Genomic DNA, 19,261 nt, shown 5'->3' on the forward strand with positions numbered 1-19,261 from the left:
ATAGATGGCCAACATTGCGTTTATCACGCCCAAATTATGCAGGTTGATGAATGCTTTACTATTAGCCTATTGTTTATTTCAGGAACCTCAATACAGGAAAAGATCAATTTAAACAGAAAACTTGTCTGCATTCGGCTCAAAAATGAAAGCCTGGGGAAACGCATTGGAAAATCTGGCATTGGACTTGTATTTCTCTAACCAATAACAACCAATTAACCAAATGTGGCGACGTCTGTGTTCTCCGCGGTTTTCTACCGGGGAGAGGAGGAAGGATCCACCGCCTGTTTTCGACCGGCACCCGCCCCTCTAGACCAGAGATCACACTAGCCAGGCTAAGCTTCATATTTTGAACCCAGATTTACCTGCGTTTCACTCAGCAAGGCTGGCAGTGGAAGCAGTACAGTTCTTACTCGGTGTATATGCTTTACATATTTACACACATAGATTGAATATGTTTACACACGCACACGCACAGCCACACGCATGCACGCACGTACACACACACACACACACACACACACACACACACACACACACACACACACACACACACACACACACACACACACAGTGACACACAACTCTTTACCCATGATTAGGATTGAAAAGCCTGACTATTAATAATGCTGGTGCGTGATCAAAGGCAATTACTGTATGTTGCATGAGTGAATATATATAGATTATACATAATAGGCCTACTGTAGCTCATACGCTTCCTCATGTGCAACTCATAGCAGAACACTGTATATAGGCTTTAGTCTCACACACCTACGCAAGCACACGCTCGCACACAGAAATACATAAGAGCCACAATCCACCAATGATGTAGCCGGTACACTGGGCTTGGTTTCCATGGCAACCGGGCCACTGATTCTTCCTCTGTGTGCAGGCTCAGTGGGATGACGGAGGAGCGCTTGTTTAGATGTGTGTGTGTGTGTGTGTGTGTGTGTGTGTGTGTGTGCGTGTGCGGTACGGTACGCTACCTACACGTTTGTGCAAGCTTAAACACAAACAGTCACGCGTTAGGTCGCAAAGACGGCAGCATTTCTTCAGTAGTGCCTTCTTTGTTAGTTACTTTGTCACGTTAGATTATTATTATTTTTTTACACGTCCGTTGGTCTAGCAGTCCAGGCGCATGCCGCATATAGGCTCTGGCCTGACAGCATGTCGCGTGTTCGAGTCCATGACGTTCATGACGACCTTTGCTGCGTCTCCCCCCGTCTCTCTCCCTCTTTCCTGTCTATCTCCACTTGTAAAGGGGAGATATTTTCCCGCAGAAAAGTACCGTAGTCTAGAACAGTAGTTGTAAAACCTTTTTGTGCCAAGGACCACCAAATTGTTATGTATTTGGCCACGGACCCCCACCTGAAAATACTTTGTGTCAGGGACACTCAGAAGAGAACATTTATCTTCAAACATTTAAAAAATTGTACAATCTCGCAGCACGGCACGAAGTGATGCGCTGCCTGCGAGCTTGTAGATCTACTATTTTTGTATAGCCAACATTAAATGGATGAAGTGGTTTTGATGCTATTTAATTTCACCGCATTTCACACGCACACACACACACACACGCACGCACACGCACACACACACACACACACGCACACGCACACGCACACGCACACGCACACGCACACACACACACATGCGCACGCACGCACGCGCACACACACGAACAAAAAGCATGGGAATACATCACATAAAAAGATTTATCTCATGATGGAAAGGACCACTGGGCTGTGTGTAGTAGGGTAACTGGGAGACCTGTCAGCAGCTATCTGTCCTCAGCAGAGGTCTATCATCAGCTATCAGCTCTGAGCTAGCTGTCACCTCCATCCCCATGGAGAGACACCTGTCATCATGTTACATGTCGCCCTCTAGTGGGCGTATCTAGAGTTGACCCCCCCCCCTTCAGTTAAAACCCTCACCCTCCCTTCCCTGCCAAATGTGGTGCCAGGCAAACCACAATGCATGAGTTTAGGTTTCATGATTTATTGATCACATTCCCACAGTGGATACTTTGTGCTTACATTATTGGCAGCTGTGCAATTATAGGCTATCGTTTGTGAACCAACTAAGAATGTAGATGAGACTAATGGTCAAATATAATTATCACATTTTTAAATTGACTTCAATGGCTCGTCTGAGGACGACCTAGAGAATGGCAGTAACTAGCTGCCTTTGATCATCACAAGGTGGGTTTTGCTTAGCTACCTCAGATCAGAGTTAGTGCAAGTTTTCTTTTATTTCCAGAGCAAAAGATCTCCCCACCCCAGGTGGTCAGTGCTGATTACTTCCAAGTGTTCCAAGAGCCCACACCATTGTACTGCACCGACCCCCTGTCAATGCTGTCACTGTGCTGTCACTGTGCTGTCACACTGACCCACTACAAACAACCCCCTACCACCCAAACCCCCACCCTTCTTGATACCTTGTTCGAGTGAACGGGGAGGGGGTTGAGAGAGAGAGAGAGAGAGAGACAAACACAGTCCATTAGAGAGAGAGAGAGATAGAGAGAGAGTGAGACCAGGGTATAGGGCGGGGGTTTCCCTAGGCACTGCCCCCAGCCGCTGTCCCACGTCAGTGGGGGCATTGAATGGCTGACGGCTGCATACCAAGCCTCCTTCTGGGGCTCGCAGCATTCACGTCCCTGTTTCTGTCCTGCCGGGGCTAAATATACTTCACCAGTTTGCAAATGTAGCACAGTCCTGCAACCTGACCCTCCGACCGGTCCCAGCTCCCTGACTCGCTCTCCATTCCTCTACACAAGGTTCAGGTTCTTTAGGGGAGGGGGGCGTGTGGGAAGGGGGCCGGGGCCTAGGAGATTGCTCTCCTATTTTCACGCATTCGGTAGTCTGTTCTGGCTCTCTTGTCTGTCACACACACACACACACACACACACACACACACACACACACACACACATACGTGCACACTTATTCTTGTGTCACACTCGCGAGACACACAAATTACTCACACTTGCTGTCACTATCTCGCACACACACACACGCACGCACACATTTCTCTATCTCTGTGGACTCGGGCTGTGGCCCCCTGGTTTGCCGTGGTGCGCTGAGCGTGGCCAAAGACATGGATCCGACGGAGAGGATTCGCAGGCCCATGTTGGTAAGAAAGATTTGGTTGAACCTATACAGGCTGTACAGTTTAACAGTGTCTTCCAGGACTGAACTGGAAGAACTTGTGAATGGGTCGTTGTGTGCTCACTTATACTTGTGTGTGTAGTGTACTGTGTGAATGAATGAAATGGAATACCGAAAGCTGAGTAGATCTATAGCGTAAGTCCGACATAACAGAGGAAACTTTATTTGTTGTCATTCTAGTGACAGTTCGATATCTCCTTGGCCACAGCTGCTTTCTTTTGATCTTCCATTCTCACTTGCATTGAGTGATTCCATTTTGGGGCTGGGCCACAGCTGCTGGTGCGGCGCTGTGTTTTTAATTAGACTTCCAGTCCGACTGGTGGTCTGCGCTGCTATGTGAGCTGCCTGCCTGGCTATCCCAGCACCATTGCCATTTACGAGGGCGTCTCCTTCTCTGCGAGGGCCCTCTTCCAGAAGGACCTGGCTTGTTCTAGACATCTCATTAGTCTAGTAGTGACACTATATATGACCTAGGACCGAGTCAGTCCGAAATAAAGAGAACACAATAAATGCAATGGTTGAAATATGTAAATAGCTAATTGAGTGTTATCAACCCATATCAACCAGTAGGTTACTTATCAAGCTCATTTAATGGAGCCAGTAGGCTTTACTGGAGCGGAGATGTTGTTGTTGTCAGCCATTGTCCGACGTGGCATTGGTCGCATTGTCCGACTATTATTAACCCTAACCCTGTCTCAGTCTTAACCGACCACGTAAGACAATTTCACTATGATTTTGCTTCGGCGGCAGTAATTTCACTTCGGCGATTCCTAATCGCAGCCAGTAGGCTCCAGTAGAGCCTACTTGATGAGTAACCTAGTGGTGATTATGGTTGATACTAGCATTCAAAGCGGGTGATTTAAAAGGATTGATTATTTAATCCTTTATTGTATTATTTTTTTTTTATTTTTATAAAGTATATTTATTGGGGTTTTTTTTTAAAGACAAACAGACATTATACAACAAGAACATAACAAATAAAAGAAAATAAAAACAAAAACAGCTCAGGCACAACAGTATTATAAATAAAAAGATTGAATATACAAAGACATGACAAGGACAATGAACCATAATGACAAGTGGCTTTTGAATTCAGGAAATACAGTACAAATATTAAAAAGGCAGACAACAGTTATCATAGGCACAAAGTAACTAAGGTTGGTACGGAAAACCTCCAACCTTTATTGTATTCTTCTTCTGTTTGCCCTATTTTTTCAGAAAAAAATAATCAGCAAGGACTTGTTATTTCTAAAACTGAAATCCTGTCTTGGTTGGCTTGTGGATCTGGGTATTTCTTTGCAGCTCTGTACATGACTCATGTTTTCTAGCTCTCTATCAGCACTTCAGGGTCTTTTGAGTTAGATTTCCCAGTGACATAGCTGTGACTGTCCGACTACTAGTTGCCATGACAATGTGATGGCAGAGCAGGGCACATTTACACACTGGAGCAGCCATTGGCCATGAACATCACATGTGAAATCTCTTCCTTGACCATTCCTCTTGACCATATACGTTTTTCTTTTGTCGATCTCCAGTTGGTACTTAGTTTTATTGTGTCTTCCTTTGTTTAGTTTAATCTATCTTCATTGCACGGCATGTCGCTTGCCAAAAATTAAAACGCTTTACTCATTTACTTATTAGTTACCTGTGTTTTGTTAATTCACTGTGCTAACCCAGGGGACATTGTTGAAAATACAGCAGAACTGAGACTGGGTTTTTGGACTACAATGCAATCAGGTTCAATAGCAGGCAGCTTGTCTGAGACGTATGTGTTCTCTACCTGTGTGATGTTTAATGTCTATGGCCGGGGCCACAGCTGGGTGACCCAATGATGATAAACTAAAACGAGACAGAAGGTGTACGTAAATTGTTCATTAATCAAAATCTTCATTAGCCACTGTGAATTTGGAACGGTTGCCTTTTATTTATCAATGTCTAATATTTATTTTAATTGTCGTCATTCAATTGTCATCACATTTATCCTTTCTAAAAGCAGATGTATATTTCTTCATCAAACTACAAATTAACGCTTTCAAATTTTAGTTTCCCAGTGGAGGCTGTCAATACATCATAAATTCTGATGGTGGTGTTGCTGAGGGTAGACTCTTACTTTCATAATTCAGGGTAACTGTCTTTTGCTGTCCCACCCTCTTTGCTTGTTCTCGATTTGCTTATTCTCTCTCTTATCTTGCAGCATGGTCAATCTCAAAGCTAAGCAGGTATGACTTTGTGGCAGTAGCAGCCACTGTGCAGAAGAGGGAGGAAGCTGGTGCTCAGTCATTGTCTCACATGATAAATATGAATCTGAATCACCCGTAGGACCTTGTGTTTGTTGTTGCACTGCTGGGAATAGTTTGCATTGTACGTTTTATAACTTGTGGCGATCGGTTAATCCATAATCTGTTGGATTTTAAATTGTTTAAATATTTTGTTATCTACACATCCTTTTATCCAATTAACCCCACCCTGGTCAATTGGCCAAAAGTGTGGCCAATGTGTGGCCTCACAGCAGTTACACAAGTAACAGTTTGTCTCTGTAATAAGACACAAAGAGAGTTGTTATTCAAGTCATGCTCTATTTAATCCGTTCTTCCTCCGTCTCGTTAACTGTAATGGTTACTATGACACTACAGGGGTAACTATCTACTCTAGTTCAACCAATAGGACACCGGCTCTGTTGATCAGGTGGCCTGTAGCTATTTTGAACAGGAGCTGTATGTGAAGTGAAGCAAGCAACTCATTTAGAGACATTGACATAGGGCAGAAGAGAGGGAATGAACTAGGGATTGATGTAGCTATACTCGGGGAAGGAAGGTGAAGAAATGATTAATTAAATTGCATTAACACTGATTGGGTAGGAGGAAGCGGGAAAGGAAGAGTTGATCAGTCTTGCCTTTGTACCATACCACTAAACTCATCTCCACCTGTGTGTGTGTGTGTGTGTGTGTGTGTGTGTGTGTGTGTGTGTGTGTGTGTGTGTGTGTGTGTGTGTGTGTGTGTGTGTGTGTGTGTGTGTGTGTGTGTGTGTGTGTGTGTGTGTGTGTGTGTGTGTGTGTGCGTGCGTGCGTGCGTGCGTGCGTCATGTTTGCATGCGTCTGTGTTTGTGCGTGAGTGCATGCATGCTGTCTAAAGTGTCACTGTCTATTCATCTTCTCTATTTATATACCTTTTCATTTGTTTGTTTGCATTAACAGTAATGTACGTCAGTGACACGCATGCAGTTTATGTACACACATAAACAGCGCACACACACACACACACACACACACACACACACACACACACAGGTTGATCGCCCAACCCTCCCCTTCTCACTCTTGAGTTTTGCTGCCTCACAGTCACAGACTTGTTGCCATCCGGGAGTCTGTCTTACTTTTTGTGGTTTCAAGCTAATTTTGACTTGGAGTGACGTCCTGTGGCTTTCCCCCGCAAGGTTTATTGACCTTTTTCTAATTGCCGCTCCATGTTGGGATTGGGATGCACCTGTATGGTTTAGAAGATGACTCAGAGCTGGTGAGTGGCAATGGATGTCATTATCTTCATTAGCCGCAGCATGTCACAGTCACACACAGCATTACTTCTAGTGAAATGTGAGCACACTGCTGGGAGTGTTTGAGTTGTAAAATGAAACAGGAAGTGGGGACTGTTAACAGATGCCCGAAGTCTAACAATTGCCTTGGCAACAGGGAGTGTCTGCGTTGGGTCTGTTGTTGCCTAGCCACAGAGTGCTTTGATAGGACAGGTGGCTGTGCTAGAATCAACATTATGGGTCGTTCATTCTAAGACATACAGAGACTCATGGTTAGTGACGAGACACAAGGCAAATACATCATTCCACACTAATGTGACTGTAGTGTACACATGCACACTCTGTCTCAGTACATACACACGTACACACATGCTTACACACGCACGCACGCACACACACACACACACACACACACACACACACACACACACACACACTGAAAAGATATCTCGCTAACTTTCTGACATACTGTACAGTACAACCAGTATTTTTGTCTGTCGTGGCAGGTTGCCCTGTAGTGTTTATATTTAGCCCACCCCAAGTTCTTCCTGGGCTTCAGTATGTTTGTGAATATATGGGGAATCTATCTCTCATCCTTTAAGAGGTTGTATTTGAGGAACAGGGACGAGGTTATTTGTGTTGTGTGTTTGTGTTAAACAATATTAGCTCAAGTTACTCCAGAAAGGGCTATTTGGAGGTTAGGTGTGATGTAGTTTAGGTGTGATGTTGTCAGGGTTCGATTTGTAAAACAATTTCCTATATGCTTTATATTAATGACAAAATTGCCGATTTACAAGCTCACAATGACTCGCATCACGGCACAAAATAGAGAATTTGCCCAAAGTTTGCCTGAAATAGAGACACCATGGTTAATATGATTTAAGATACATTTTAATTAAATTGTTAACTTGTGACGTTATCCATCCATCTTCAACCTCTTATCCGGAACCCAGTGACAGGGTAATATTATGGTAAATGGACTGCATTTATATCGCGCTTTTCTCCAAAGCACTTTATACAATTCACACATTCACACACCGATGGCGGCGGAAACCATGCAAGGCACCAACCTGCTCATCGGGAGCAGTTACAGTGTCTTGCTCAAGGACACTTCGCCATGGGAGGAGCCTCCTGAGCCACTGCCGCCCGCCATTTATCAAACATAAATATCAAACATTAGTTTGTGCTAGTATCAGTCTAGATGTATTCAAGCCTACCGGTACTTAAGTCTGACCAGAGACTGGGATAAAACATGTCAGTGATCATGACCAGGGGGGGATATAAAAACAAAAGCAGAGGCATGGAGCCCTACCAACAGCAGATCGAACCCTTGATGTTGTATGCATTTCATTGAGCATGTGTTTACGTGTCTGGGCACTTCACACGATCAGGACTCAGGAGGTTTTGAAACGTCATTACATACGTATGTCATCATCCTTGCGCTTTCTCACCTCTATTTAAAAAGCACAACAAAAAAACCCACCTAATGACTCATTTCTCCTTCCTGACACACTCAGCTGTCCACATTCTTGTCAGCACCTCCCACAAGTGGCAGGCAGTCTGTCACCTCAAAGAAGCAAGTGAGAAAAGAAGAGAAGTGGGATTGTTATATAAAGTGAAGCTCAAACGCTTCACACTGCTTCGCTGACTCACAGTGCTGCACTGTAGAACAGGTCATCATGCAATATTTATTTTTGTACGATAGGGGCGTTTGCTCTTTTTGTTTTCTTCCTATTTATCTGATTGCGCCCGTCAGATGCTTAACCCTAACCTTATTCACACGGTAACATGCTTATACAAAATAATCTTATCTAAAATATTAACTACTGTAAACCACACCAAACCCATGCTTAAGATTTACCATGCTTTTGGTATCTAACCTTATCTAAAATGGACTGATTAAACCATACTGTACCAAACCTATGCTTAAAATTTACCATAGGGTACTAACATCACCTAAGCTTAGCTCTAGTGCAGTGGTTCTCAATCAGTGGTCCGGGGACCACCAGTGGTCCTTGAGGGGGTTCCAGGTGGTCCTCAGCTAAATGATGGAGAGTTGGTAACCAAATGGAGGTCTGAGAGGCTAAATGGAGCCTTGTAGATTTAACTCTTGAGAGCGTAGAATCAAACTACATTTTCATTTTACGCTCTCAAGAGTTAGAAGATTGATGTTTGCCTGTTATCTCTCCTAATGGTACCTACCACATCAATACAGCATGGAAATGTGGACAAAATCGTATCCAACGATGACAAAATATTCTAAGTTTTGGGTCTCAGAGGCTCAAATGCCGAATATATAATGAGCTTTGATATGAAAGGGGTTGAAAACCACTGCTCTAGTGTATTAATAAAACCAAACAAAATGCATGCCTATTAAATGTAACTAAACGAAACCCTACTAGATAGTGCCTAACATTAAGTAAAATGAATTTACTAGGGAGAAAAACGATGTCATCTTTATTCATGACTCTCTGCCATCCTATGAAGCACTTTAGGCTCTCAGGAGACTATGGTTTTTTATTGTGTGGTATGGGCGGTTTAGGGTCAGGTCAGCCAAGAGAGAGCATCAGGTTACACAGCATGACTGATGGAAGCTTTGGAAACCCGTAGCCGCTTCATGATAAATTTATAACTCTGCTAATATTATAAACCAGTACAGCCGTGAGCCGTTATCTCTGCTTCTCTCTATCGTCTGTTTATTATGTGTCACTGACATCCCCACGCCACGGCGCTGTCACCACAACATGAAAGAAACACACCTAGCACCTCATGCCTTTCTTCTTGGGCTTTTTCTGCCTTTATTTGTTAGTTTACAGTAAGCTGACTGGAAATGGGGGAGAGAGATGGGGAGTGAAACGCAGCAAAGGAGCAACAAAACATATTGGTTTACAATAATATGATTATGTTCATATTGATGTTCATATTTCTCTTGAGGCGTTCATGGCATTATTACAGCATTAGTAATACAGGACTTGTAGCCTGGCATTGGCAAGACTTAATGTTCCTCCCCATACAAGTTCCTCCCCATACATTATGAGCTAGGCTGTACATTGTTAGATTAGATTAGGTTGCAATCCTCTCTTAAACACAGCAAAGAAACACATGATCAATTTAGGCTCCAAGCATGGAGTGAATTCAGGCTCCAAGCATGGAGTGATTATCGCACACATGCGCGCACACACAGTCAAGTGCACGCACACACATGCGGACACACGCGCACGCAAACACACACACACACACACACACACACACACACACACACACACACACACACACACACACACACACACACACACACCCTGACATACTGTATGTTTTTTCATGCCTGTCTGAAGTGATTTCAGTTGGTCTGCTTGCTGTTTTTACTGCCCCTCACAGTTGGAGTGTGGGGTTGATTTACGAGTAAACCCAATATAACTTATTTAAACCCAGGATATACACATGAAAGCGTAATAAACACAAAATTAAATTAAATGGTCCGACATAGCCACCAATACATTACATAGCACGCAGCACGTCACATGAACTACACCATGGGTGCCCAAAAGGTAGATCACAAAGGCTGTGCAGGTAGATCACATGACATGGCCTTAAAGAATATTTAATTTAAATATATATATATTTTTTTGGCTTGAATTAAGGTGACTTGATTGAATATATGTAACGCCAGTGCCGCTATTCCAGAGCCCCTTCAGGTCGATTTTTAAACTATTTTCAGCAATGGTATAATAATTATTTTGGTGGGCAGATTTTGTTGAGCTGGTCATTTTGAAAGTAGCTCTCAAGTCTAAAAAGTGTGGGCACCTCTGAACTACACAATACAAAACATTGAAAAACACCTCTGAACTACACAATACAAAACACTGAGAACACCTCTGAACTACACAATAACAAAACACTGAAAAACACCTCTGAACTACACCAACACCAATCTAAATTTTATCATTAGCCTGTAAATTATTCCCAAATGTTCATGCGTCCGCTCCCCTACTGTGTGTGTATTTGTTTGTCATAATAGATACTGGACACAATAGAGGGGGCATCCGGATTTGAACCGGGGACCTCTTGATCTGCAGTCAAATGCTCTACCACTGAGCTATACCCCCTTGTGAAATATGTGTCAGAGTACACATCTATGTTCCTTTGCTGAAGGCTGTGTCATACAGTGTCAACAACGGTAGAGCGCCGGCCACGCCGCCTTAATCTATTTGCATAATATGTGACGTCTGTCTGTGTGTTCTTCAGGGCTCTGCAGACTCCTATACTAGTCGGCCGTCAGATTCGGATGTGTCTCTGGAGGAAGACCCAGAGGCCCTGAGGAAGGAAGCCGACAGGCAGGCCCTCGCCACGCTTGAGAAAGCCAAGGTCAGATCAGAGATCAGGATCTGCACTCCTGTTTGAACATTATTTATTTGTTTTTATTCAGGGGTGTCGTTATTTGTTGAAAGTGTTTGATTAAAGGTCCTTTGGCTTAACAAAAAATAACTATTCAGATAAATCATGTTAGGTAGATCATATCAGCTATTTTTCCTATTTGCTATTTCTTTCTACATAGAAGTATACTATGGTTTACGTGTGCAGTCACACCGAACTTTGATTCTGCCTACGCGGCGGATTCTGTCAATGCTTTTCAAAGAGAACGCAGCAGTTTGTTGCTGTTCGCGGTTTTCTGAAAAGAATTAAAAACACACTCCGTTCCCATTGAAAAGCAATGCCAGAATCTGCAGCATAGGCAGAATCAAAGTTCAGTGTGACTTGCACCCTAAGTTCTCCAACCCCCCCCCCCCCCCCCCCCCCCCACTGGTGGAAGCTGTTCTTTCTGCATGCTTAACATGTATTTTTGATCTTCACTGCTGCAGACCAAACCTGTGGCATTCGCTGTACGGACAAATGTGGGTTACAACTCTGGCCCCAATGATGACGTACCTGTTCAGGGCATGGCCATATCCTTTGAAGCCAAAGACTTCTTGCACATCAAAGAGGTGGGACCCTCCATTATGTTCTGATCCATAAATAAAGCTGGTTTGATTTGTACATGATTCATGATTCTGCGTTAGTGTTTTTCTACACTGTAAAATCCATAGTGTTAATGTAACTCAGAAATTGTACAGATGGAACCACATCAATTGAGTTACATTAACATTGGTGATTTTACTGTGTAAAGCAATAAAGCGAGAAGAGGCAGTGGTACTGACCCCGGTTATAGGTCATTAATGCTTATCTGTACGTGTCTGTGTGTCTGTATGCAGAAATACAATAACGACTGGTGGATTGGACGTCTGGTGAAGGAAGGCTGTGAGGTTGGCTTTATCCCCAGCCCCGTCAAACTGGAGAACACCCGTCTACTGCAAGAGCAGAGGATGAGACAGAACCGCCTCAGCTCCAGGTATAAGACGACAGCCTCTGTTGCATGAATGCATGCACACACGTGGCGCAAACCTCTGGTTCAGCGGTTTTCAACCAGTGTTCCGGGTACCACCAGTGGTTGTTGAGGGGGTTCCAGGTGGTCCCTAGCCTCGGCCCCAGGCTTACTTATCTGCGAAAAGAAAAGCCTGGTCACAACGTAAGGCAGAGAAGCTATCGGCGGACGTATCCTCCGGAACATCCGTCAGATGTATTTCCCCCGGATATGATATTTACCCGACCAATCACAACACTTGTTTCATTCGCGGAGAATGTAAACTGATTTGTAAAGCATCAACGTCATTTCCTTGGGCGATACTTCCGCTAAAATCCCGCAACTTCCGCCCAAACAAATGATAGTCTTTACAGCGTAGGTCTTGTCCAGGGTGGGTGGTCCCCAGCTAAATGATGGTGAGTTGGTGGGTGCAGTACTTTCTAACCAATGACTAGTACTCTAAACTAAGTACTGCACCCTGATCAGCGTTTGCCTGTTATCTCACCTATGGTACCAATACAGCGTGGAATTATGTGGACAAAATCTTATCCAAATACAACAACATATTCTAGGTTTTGGGTCTTGAGAGACTAAATCTCATCAAATGGTGGTCCGCGGATGAATAAATAATGGGCCTAGATATGAAAAACGTTGAAAACCAATGCTCTAGTTAATTCTAGTGTCATCTAACCTTTTCTCTGTTTTTTGTCACAGTAAATCCGGAGGCAGCTCCAGTCTGGATGTTGCCACAGGAACCCGCAGGCCCACCCCACCTGGCACAGGTGAGCTTAAGGGTCACCCTTTCTCACTGTACTGTACTGTACTGTACTGTACTGTACTGTACTGTACTGTACTGTACTGTACTGTACTGTACTGTACTGTACTGTACTGTACTGTACTGTACTGTACTGTACTGTACTGTACTGTACTGTACTGTACTGTACTGTACTGTACTGTACTGTGTGTGCGTGCGTGCATGTGTCAGTTTGTGTATAATTCTGTGAGTGACAGAGAGAGATGACATGGGCCAGTATGGCTGATCTAGATAGTAGCTCGTAATTGGAGTTAGTCAGCCATGATGAAGAATCACGGCACGTCTTTGCCGGTGTGTACTATGGAAGTGAGAGAAGGTAAGGTCTGTCATTGGCCAACAGGCCTGGACTGACATAGAGCTGGGAATGGACTCCAATCATTGAAGCTGATCAACTGTGTGTGTGCGCAGCACTGAGACACAGCGCCGCTGCTCAATGTACACACAGGGATAGGACAGAGGGAACTGCAAAATAGATTCATCAAGCTCGATTGACGTTTTAATTCGTTTTGTTGATACCGTACGACGTCACCACATTACCACTTTACGTCACTACATGTGGCATGTCACTATTGGCAAAGGTTTGCCAATTCAATTCTAAAATGAAAATATGGAGATGAAAATAGCATATCTACAAGCTAGCACCTCTAGATTTGCTATTTTCAAAATGATTTTGAAACTTGTCTTGAATAAGTTTAGTAGTTTAACAATGGAGGCACTGAACTGAACAAGAATACAAATCAGTTGATTGCGATTTTTTTCCCCCTTTTGTTTTTACACAGTAATATAACAGTGACCTGTCAGTGAATTCATTTCTCGACATTATAATTTACCAAAGTCACGCAGGGCTGGTAGGATTTATCCCCGGACAGTGATCCAATCCCCCATGCCAATCTTTACCCCACAAACTACCAAATATGAACTCCCACCCCGGCTACAGCGCTTCTCCTCAGCACTTGATCATCATCTCCTTCTTCTTCTACTTCTTCTTCTTCTTCTTTTTCTTCTTTCTATGTCACATTTGCTGTGCCTCAGATTCAGTGTGTCACTCTGTTGTTCCTGCAGACAGTGTATTCACTCCTGGCTTCATCTAACTCCACTGCATTTCTTCAATCTCTGGTCACTGTTATTTCCTGTTTAAATCATGCTCTGTTTTATTTTAGATCCTCAGCCTGTGACCTTTTCTCTCCATGCAGTACCATCTCTTTTTCTATTCATTTTTGTATCTTTTGGACGCATCTCACACGCAGTCTTTCTATATACTCTGTCCCCTTTTTCATTTTGAACTTTTGTTTAGTTTTTTACTCGTCATCCTTGTTCACTTTCCTGCTTCCTCCTCCTGCTCTCTTTCTCTCTTCTCTCTGTTTTCCCTGCTGTTCCTCTCTCTCCACGTGCCGCCCTGCCCTTTCCCTCAGCTCACTTGGACATGTCCACAGTGAACTATGACGATATCGACCTGGATATCGAGGAGCCCCCTGAGCCCCAGGGTGACCCTAAGGGCACGTCGGGCAGCGTAACGTCCCCACATGCCAACGCCCACCGACTGCCCTTCTTTAAGAAGGTAACGCTAGGCCCCCCCCTTTGCCCCACCCTCTAGTGGTCCCCCAGGTGTGCTCAGGTCTCATGACCTCTACAGCCTGCTTCTGACTAACTGCTCACAACTGACCCATTGCTGCTGCCAGCTTCTGAATCTAACACTGATTGGACCCTCAGGCTATGGTTACCGTGGAAACGCTGAGTTATGTTTGGATGTTTGTTTCTGTGCACGTCAACTGGGAGAGGCGCTGCACTAACGCATACGACCACTTGAAACCACTGCAATTTTAGTCTAACATTTTTATTTCTCTTCCACTGGAACTACAGTAGATGTTGTCATTATTTCTATAATGGTCTCTGTTTAGTCAATAAACAGCTCCTCTCCCAATTCCCACCCTCTTAATCCAACTAGCATGTAAATAACAAAATGTGCTCTGTGTGTGTTGTGCTTTTTTGTGTCTGTTTTTTCATGTGTCTTGCTCTTTCTCTGGTGGGGTTTGTGTGCGGAACGATATGTAGGTGGTCCAGCTAAACAGAAACAGAAATCGGTGAGTGCTCTCTCTAACGAGACTAACCTCTAACCATTCAACTTCGCATCCTGTGTCCTCTTCTTTTGTGTTGCATTGTTGTCTGTTCTTCTCCGCTAGTGTCAAACGGATGTTTGTGCTATAGAGATTCAAGGGTTCAAAATGGCTCATCTCTACGATACTGCTCTCTGGTCCCTAATTGTCCAGCTCTCCTAAACCACTTTAACCTTGCTGTCCCTATTTTGGGCTTTTTTTTTTAGGTTTGAAAAAGATTTTCAAAAATGAAAGCAATTGCAGATTTATAAGCTCAAAATGCATCCCACCGTGATATATTATGAATGTGTAGATTGGCTATTTGAGCTATTTTTAAAATAGGGCTTATATTACAACTGTGCAAGATGTTAACTATACTTATTATATCTTTGTTTGCTTCCAAGTAATTATAACAAGATAGATTTGTTTTCTGGTTGAAAAATACTTATGCCACAGTTATCAGTATGTAGGTTTAGACCAATCACACACCATCACCACGGTATGCAGAATGATTCCCCTAACACTAATGCACCCGACAGTCATTTAATTTCCATTTTTTACGGCTGATTTGAGTGACAGTGCCATAGCATCGACTCTTTTTTCAGCCTTTCAGCACAATTCATTTTCACACTTAGACACATAACACTTGCAGAATCCCAAGTATCAATTTAAGAGTGCCAAAATGAATGCCAAAATGTATTAATGCTCAAATGTATTAAAAATGTATACTAATGTATTAGGTCTAGAGAGTGTGACGTCAGCCTCCTGTTGATCATACTAAATTGTTCAGCCGGATAATTCTGAACGCGTGAGCACTTTGGCTTGTTATGCACAGTGCCTCCAGCATTGCCCCCTTCAGAGACAAGAGTCATTTATGGTGAAAGTTTTTAAACCCTGTATTTTTAGATTCCATGAAAACAAATGGGGTGAAGTGAGCTCCCATTGCACTGTTTTATGTAATGCAAAATGTACTGCGGTGGAGCCGGGCTCTCCAGCTCTATCTGCTGCTTTCAGTGTATTGAAAAACAGCACAGAATAGAGAGGAGGGCAGCGTGCTTGGAATATAGAGGCGCGAGAAGAAAAAAAGAAAACGTGTTAATTCAATGCTGTTTTCAAGAGCAGAACATATGTGACTGTTTTCACACTCTCATCACTACATTGTACTGCTTCCAAATGAGGACATGTGTATGGGGTGCTTATAGATGAACCATGTCCTTATGATTCATCGTGTACTATTCATGCTCACCTAAAGTTTATATGCTGGGGTATGGATTGATTGTGTGTGGGTGTTTTGCATAAGCTCTGTGCTCATCCCGTTTTCACTGTGAATGTAATGCGGTACTGGAGAGAATTGTGAGTTAAAGCAGACGTTGTATTTGTTTCCAGAATTCTATAATAGATATATTTTGGTATGGACAAATACTGTAAGCAACAAAAGAAAACGTGAATATGTATGTTTTGAAAGCAAACACTACGGTACACTACTTTCTTCTTGTGTTAGTGTAGTAGTAGTAAATAGTAATATGTTTCGCAATCACCAACAGGCTTGAAAGGACATTTTGTATTAGACCAGAACCTTAGCCAGAAGATCCATCATTTACTCTCCTGCTACTGCATCCAATTTAACTATGGATAGTTTAATTATGTTGGACTGCAGACTAAGAAATTGAAATGAGGAATTGATTTCATGTGTTTGGGACCTTTATAAACACTGCATATACTCCTACAGTGTGTCTAAAAGACACTATATCAATGTGACTGTAGCATGATGAGTTTCTCAGAGACCAACAAGTGTAGAGAGAGGGGCTTTCGTGTTGAGCGTATGTTTGCCTCGGTACCCAGGCTTTTATTTCCGTTCACAGACAAGCTTGTGTTAATGTATGTGTGAGTGTATTTCTGTGACTGTATATCATATATCATGGTTGCATGAGCTTTATCTTTGTGTAGCGGTGGTGTATGTTTAGAGACTGTACAGAAATGTGCCTCACCACATTCTCTGTACTGTCCTCCCTGGCACAGATGGAGCATGTCCCCCCCTACGATGTGGTTCCGTCCATGAGACCCATCATTCTAGTAGGGCCTTCTCTCAAGGGCTACGAGGTAAGGCCAATCTCAAATCAGACTACATAAAAGGAATTCTTGCAGGTAGTGGATATTCAGCTGTCGGAGTTACGCCATATTTGATTGGTCAGGGGAAATCACGCAATTGGATTGCTTTGCAGGGTAAAGTCAAGACATGTCAGACTCATTATACTGCAGGTGAAGATTTTCTAGAATTGTGAAAGATTAGGACGTTTGTGGATTTGCTATTTTCACTATAAAAAAACGTAAAAAAACAAAATCGCAGATCGCGGGACATTCAGAGTACCCAATTGCTTAACAGTGTTTCTTCTATCATTGTTGTCTGACAGCTGAATATCCCCTTCCATTATTTAATGGTTTATTTCACCTGGCCATATAGTTGATCTAATGTGCATTGTGCCTTCAAGGTGACAGACATGATGCAGAAGGCGCTCTTTGACTTCCTAAAACACAAGTTTGAGGGCAGGTGAGTGTCATAGACAAATTACCGCACAACACGGCTGCAATTTTGATACCAGGTATCACCATCAACAGGTATCTGCTTCGATTGGCTTTGTACCAAATCGTGTTGGTTGTGTTTGTTTCAGGATATCCATCACACGGGTCACTGCTGACATCTCACTGGCCAAACGATCCGTCCTCAACAACCCCAGTAAACACACCATCATTGAGCGCTCCAGTACCCGCTCCAGCCTGGGTAAGACAAGTCCTAGCAAACAACACAACACAACACAACAACTATGAAATCTCTGCCACCAAGAAAGCAGTGGTGGAACTGGAAAGTATCAATGCTGCAATGTAGAAATACTCTGTTACAAGTACAAGTCCGGAATTTAAACTAATTCTTGAGTAAAAGTACAAAAGTATTGGTAGAAACTAGAACGTATTCACCATTGCCCAGATGGAGCCTGCAGAACCCCCGATGACTTTGGCAGGAACGTAGCTGACCATTTGGTTGCCGTACTCGTAGGATATTTGTGCTGCCCCCCTCCCGACGAGAGCGTTGCTATTGCTCATGCAGATCGGCTATTTTTGCTGTTTGCGAGGACGCACACACGGCCGCTCGTTATTACGCAGCGGAGCCACGGTGAAAATTGTTATTTTGAGGGTGGGTTTGTCACTTTTTGGCACATTTTGTTGCCTCCTTCGGCGTGTTGCCCTACTCGCAGTGCGTATTGAGCGTATAGGTAGCGACAGCACTGGACCTTGGGATACGTCACTGCAGGATACGTCCCAGGTGCATCCATGCAATGTTTTTTTGTTCCTCATTATGCAGAATGTCCCATATTTCAGTTATCAAATTCAATTCAATTCAATTCAATTTTATTAAAGTGTCAAATCACAACAAGTTGTCTCAAGACACTTTACAAACCAACAAAGCAAGAGCAAGCAATATTGTGACAATGGTAACATTTATAAATGTATAGAAGTCGTTTGAAAATAGCAGTTCTACAAGCAAGCAACATTCTGTGAGCTTGTAGATTGTATATTTTCAAATAGACAGTAAAATAGTAGTAAAATAGGGCTGAAGAAGTGTCTTTTATAACAATAATCAAAATCTACAAAGTAACTAGTACCTAAAGTATTCAGCTAATTGTTGTGGAGTAAGTAAGTAGTGAAGTAGCGAAAGTACTTAAAATGTATACTTAAAGGAGTGTTCCGGACAACTCGTTTTCTTCAATAATATGATGATGATAATCCATTGATCACTGGACAATTAGCAAAAAAAGAAAGAGAACTCCATGCTGAGCGTTCCTCAGCGTTTTACCTGTACGGCGGGTCAAACAGTGGATCTTTTCTTCAATCGCGTCATTTTTTTCCGCTTCCTGCCTTTTTCGCTTCACGTCGTTTGACCGTTTTGAGCCCACCTAGCTTTCTTAAAGCCACAGTGCCCTGTATATATATATATATTATTATTTTTCTCCGCCACTAACAGGGGTTCATACATTATCAATCATCAGAATTCAGTAAAAACAATGGGTTGTCTGGAACTCTCCTTTAACCCATTTTGGGTGGGAACCCCTTTTGGTGTTTTAAACATTATGTTATAATTTAGCTATTGAAAAATAGCAGATCTACAAGCTCGTAGCGCGCCACTCGGTGAGCTTGTAGGTCTGCTATTTTTGAAAAACCGTGAAAATATTTATTTCAGAAAACTGGAGGATTTAGAAGATTTTTTTA

At 43.0% G+C, this 19,261-nt stretch overlaps 1 protein-coding gene across 3 annotated transcripts in view; it reads left to right on the forward strand.

Moving 5' to 3' along the window:
- LOC308324299 (voltage-dependent L-type calcium channel subunit beta-1-like) overlaps nucleotides 1-19,261 on the forward strand; it is a 36,544-nt gene that overhangs the window by 12,386 nt on the left and 4,897 nt on the right. Inside the window, exons 4-11 of one of the 3 annotated variants that reach the window (XM_080776307.1) lie at nucleotides 10,939-11,058; nucleotides 11,553-11,675; nucleotides 11,943-12,079; nucleotides 12,806-12,873; nucleotides 14,318-14,463; nucleotides 17,018-17,098; nucleotides 17,488-17,546; nucleotides 17,668-17,786. In XM_080776307.1, the coding sequence (XP_080632433.1) occupies nucleotides 10,939-11,058; nucleotides 11,553-11,675; nucleotides 11,943-12,079; nucleotides 12,806-12,873; nucleotides 14,318-14,463; nucleotides 17,018-17,098; nucleotides 17,488-17,546; nucleotides 17,668-17,786 (853 nt within the window). Of the gene's footprint in view, nucleotides 1-10,938; nucleotides 11,059-11,552; nucleotides 11,676-11,942; nucleotides 12,080-12,805; nucleotides 12,874-14,317; nucleotides 14,464-14,957; nucleotides 14,987-17,017; nucleotides 17,099-17,487; nucleotides 17,547-17,667; nucleotides 17,787-19,261 lie in introns of all 3 variants that reach the window. The other 2 variants (XM_080776308.1, XM_080776309.1) reach the window with 2 other exon arrangements.

This window comes from Protomyctophum bolini (genome assembly GCF_963924005.1).
Source record: "Protomyctophum bolini genome assembly, chromosome: 11".
NCBI classification, from domain to species: Eukaryota; Metazoa; Chordata; class Actinopteri; order Myctophiformes; family Myctophidae; genus Protomyctophum; species Protomyctophum bolini.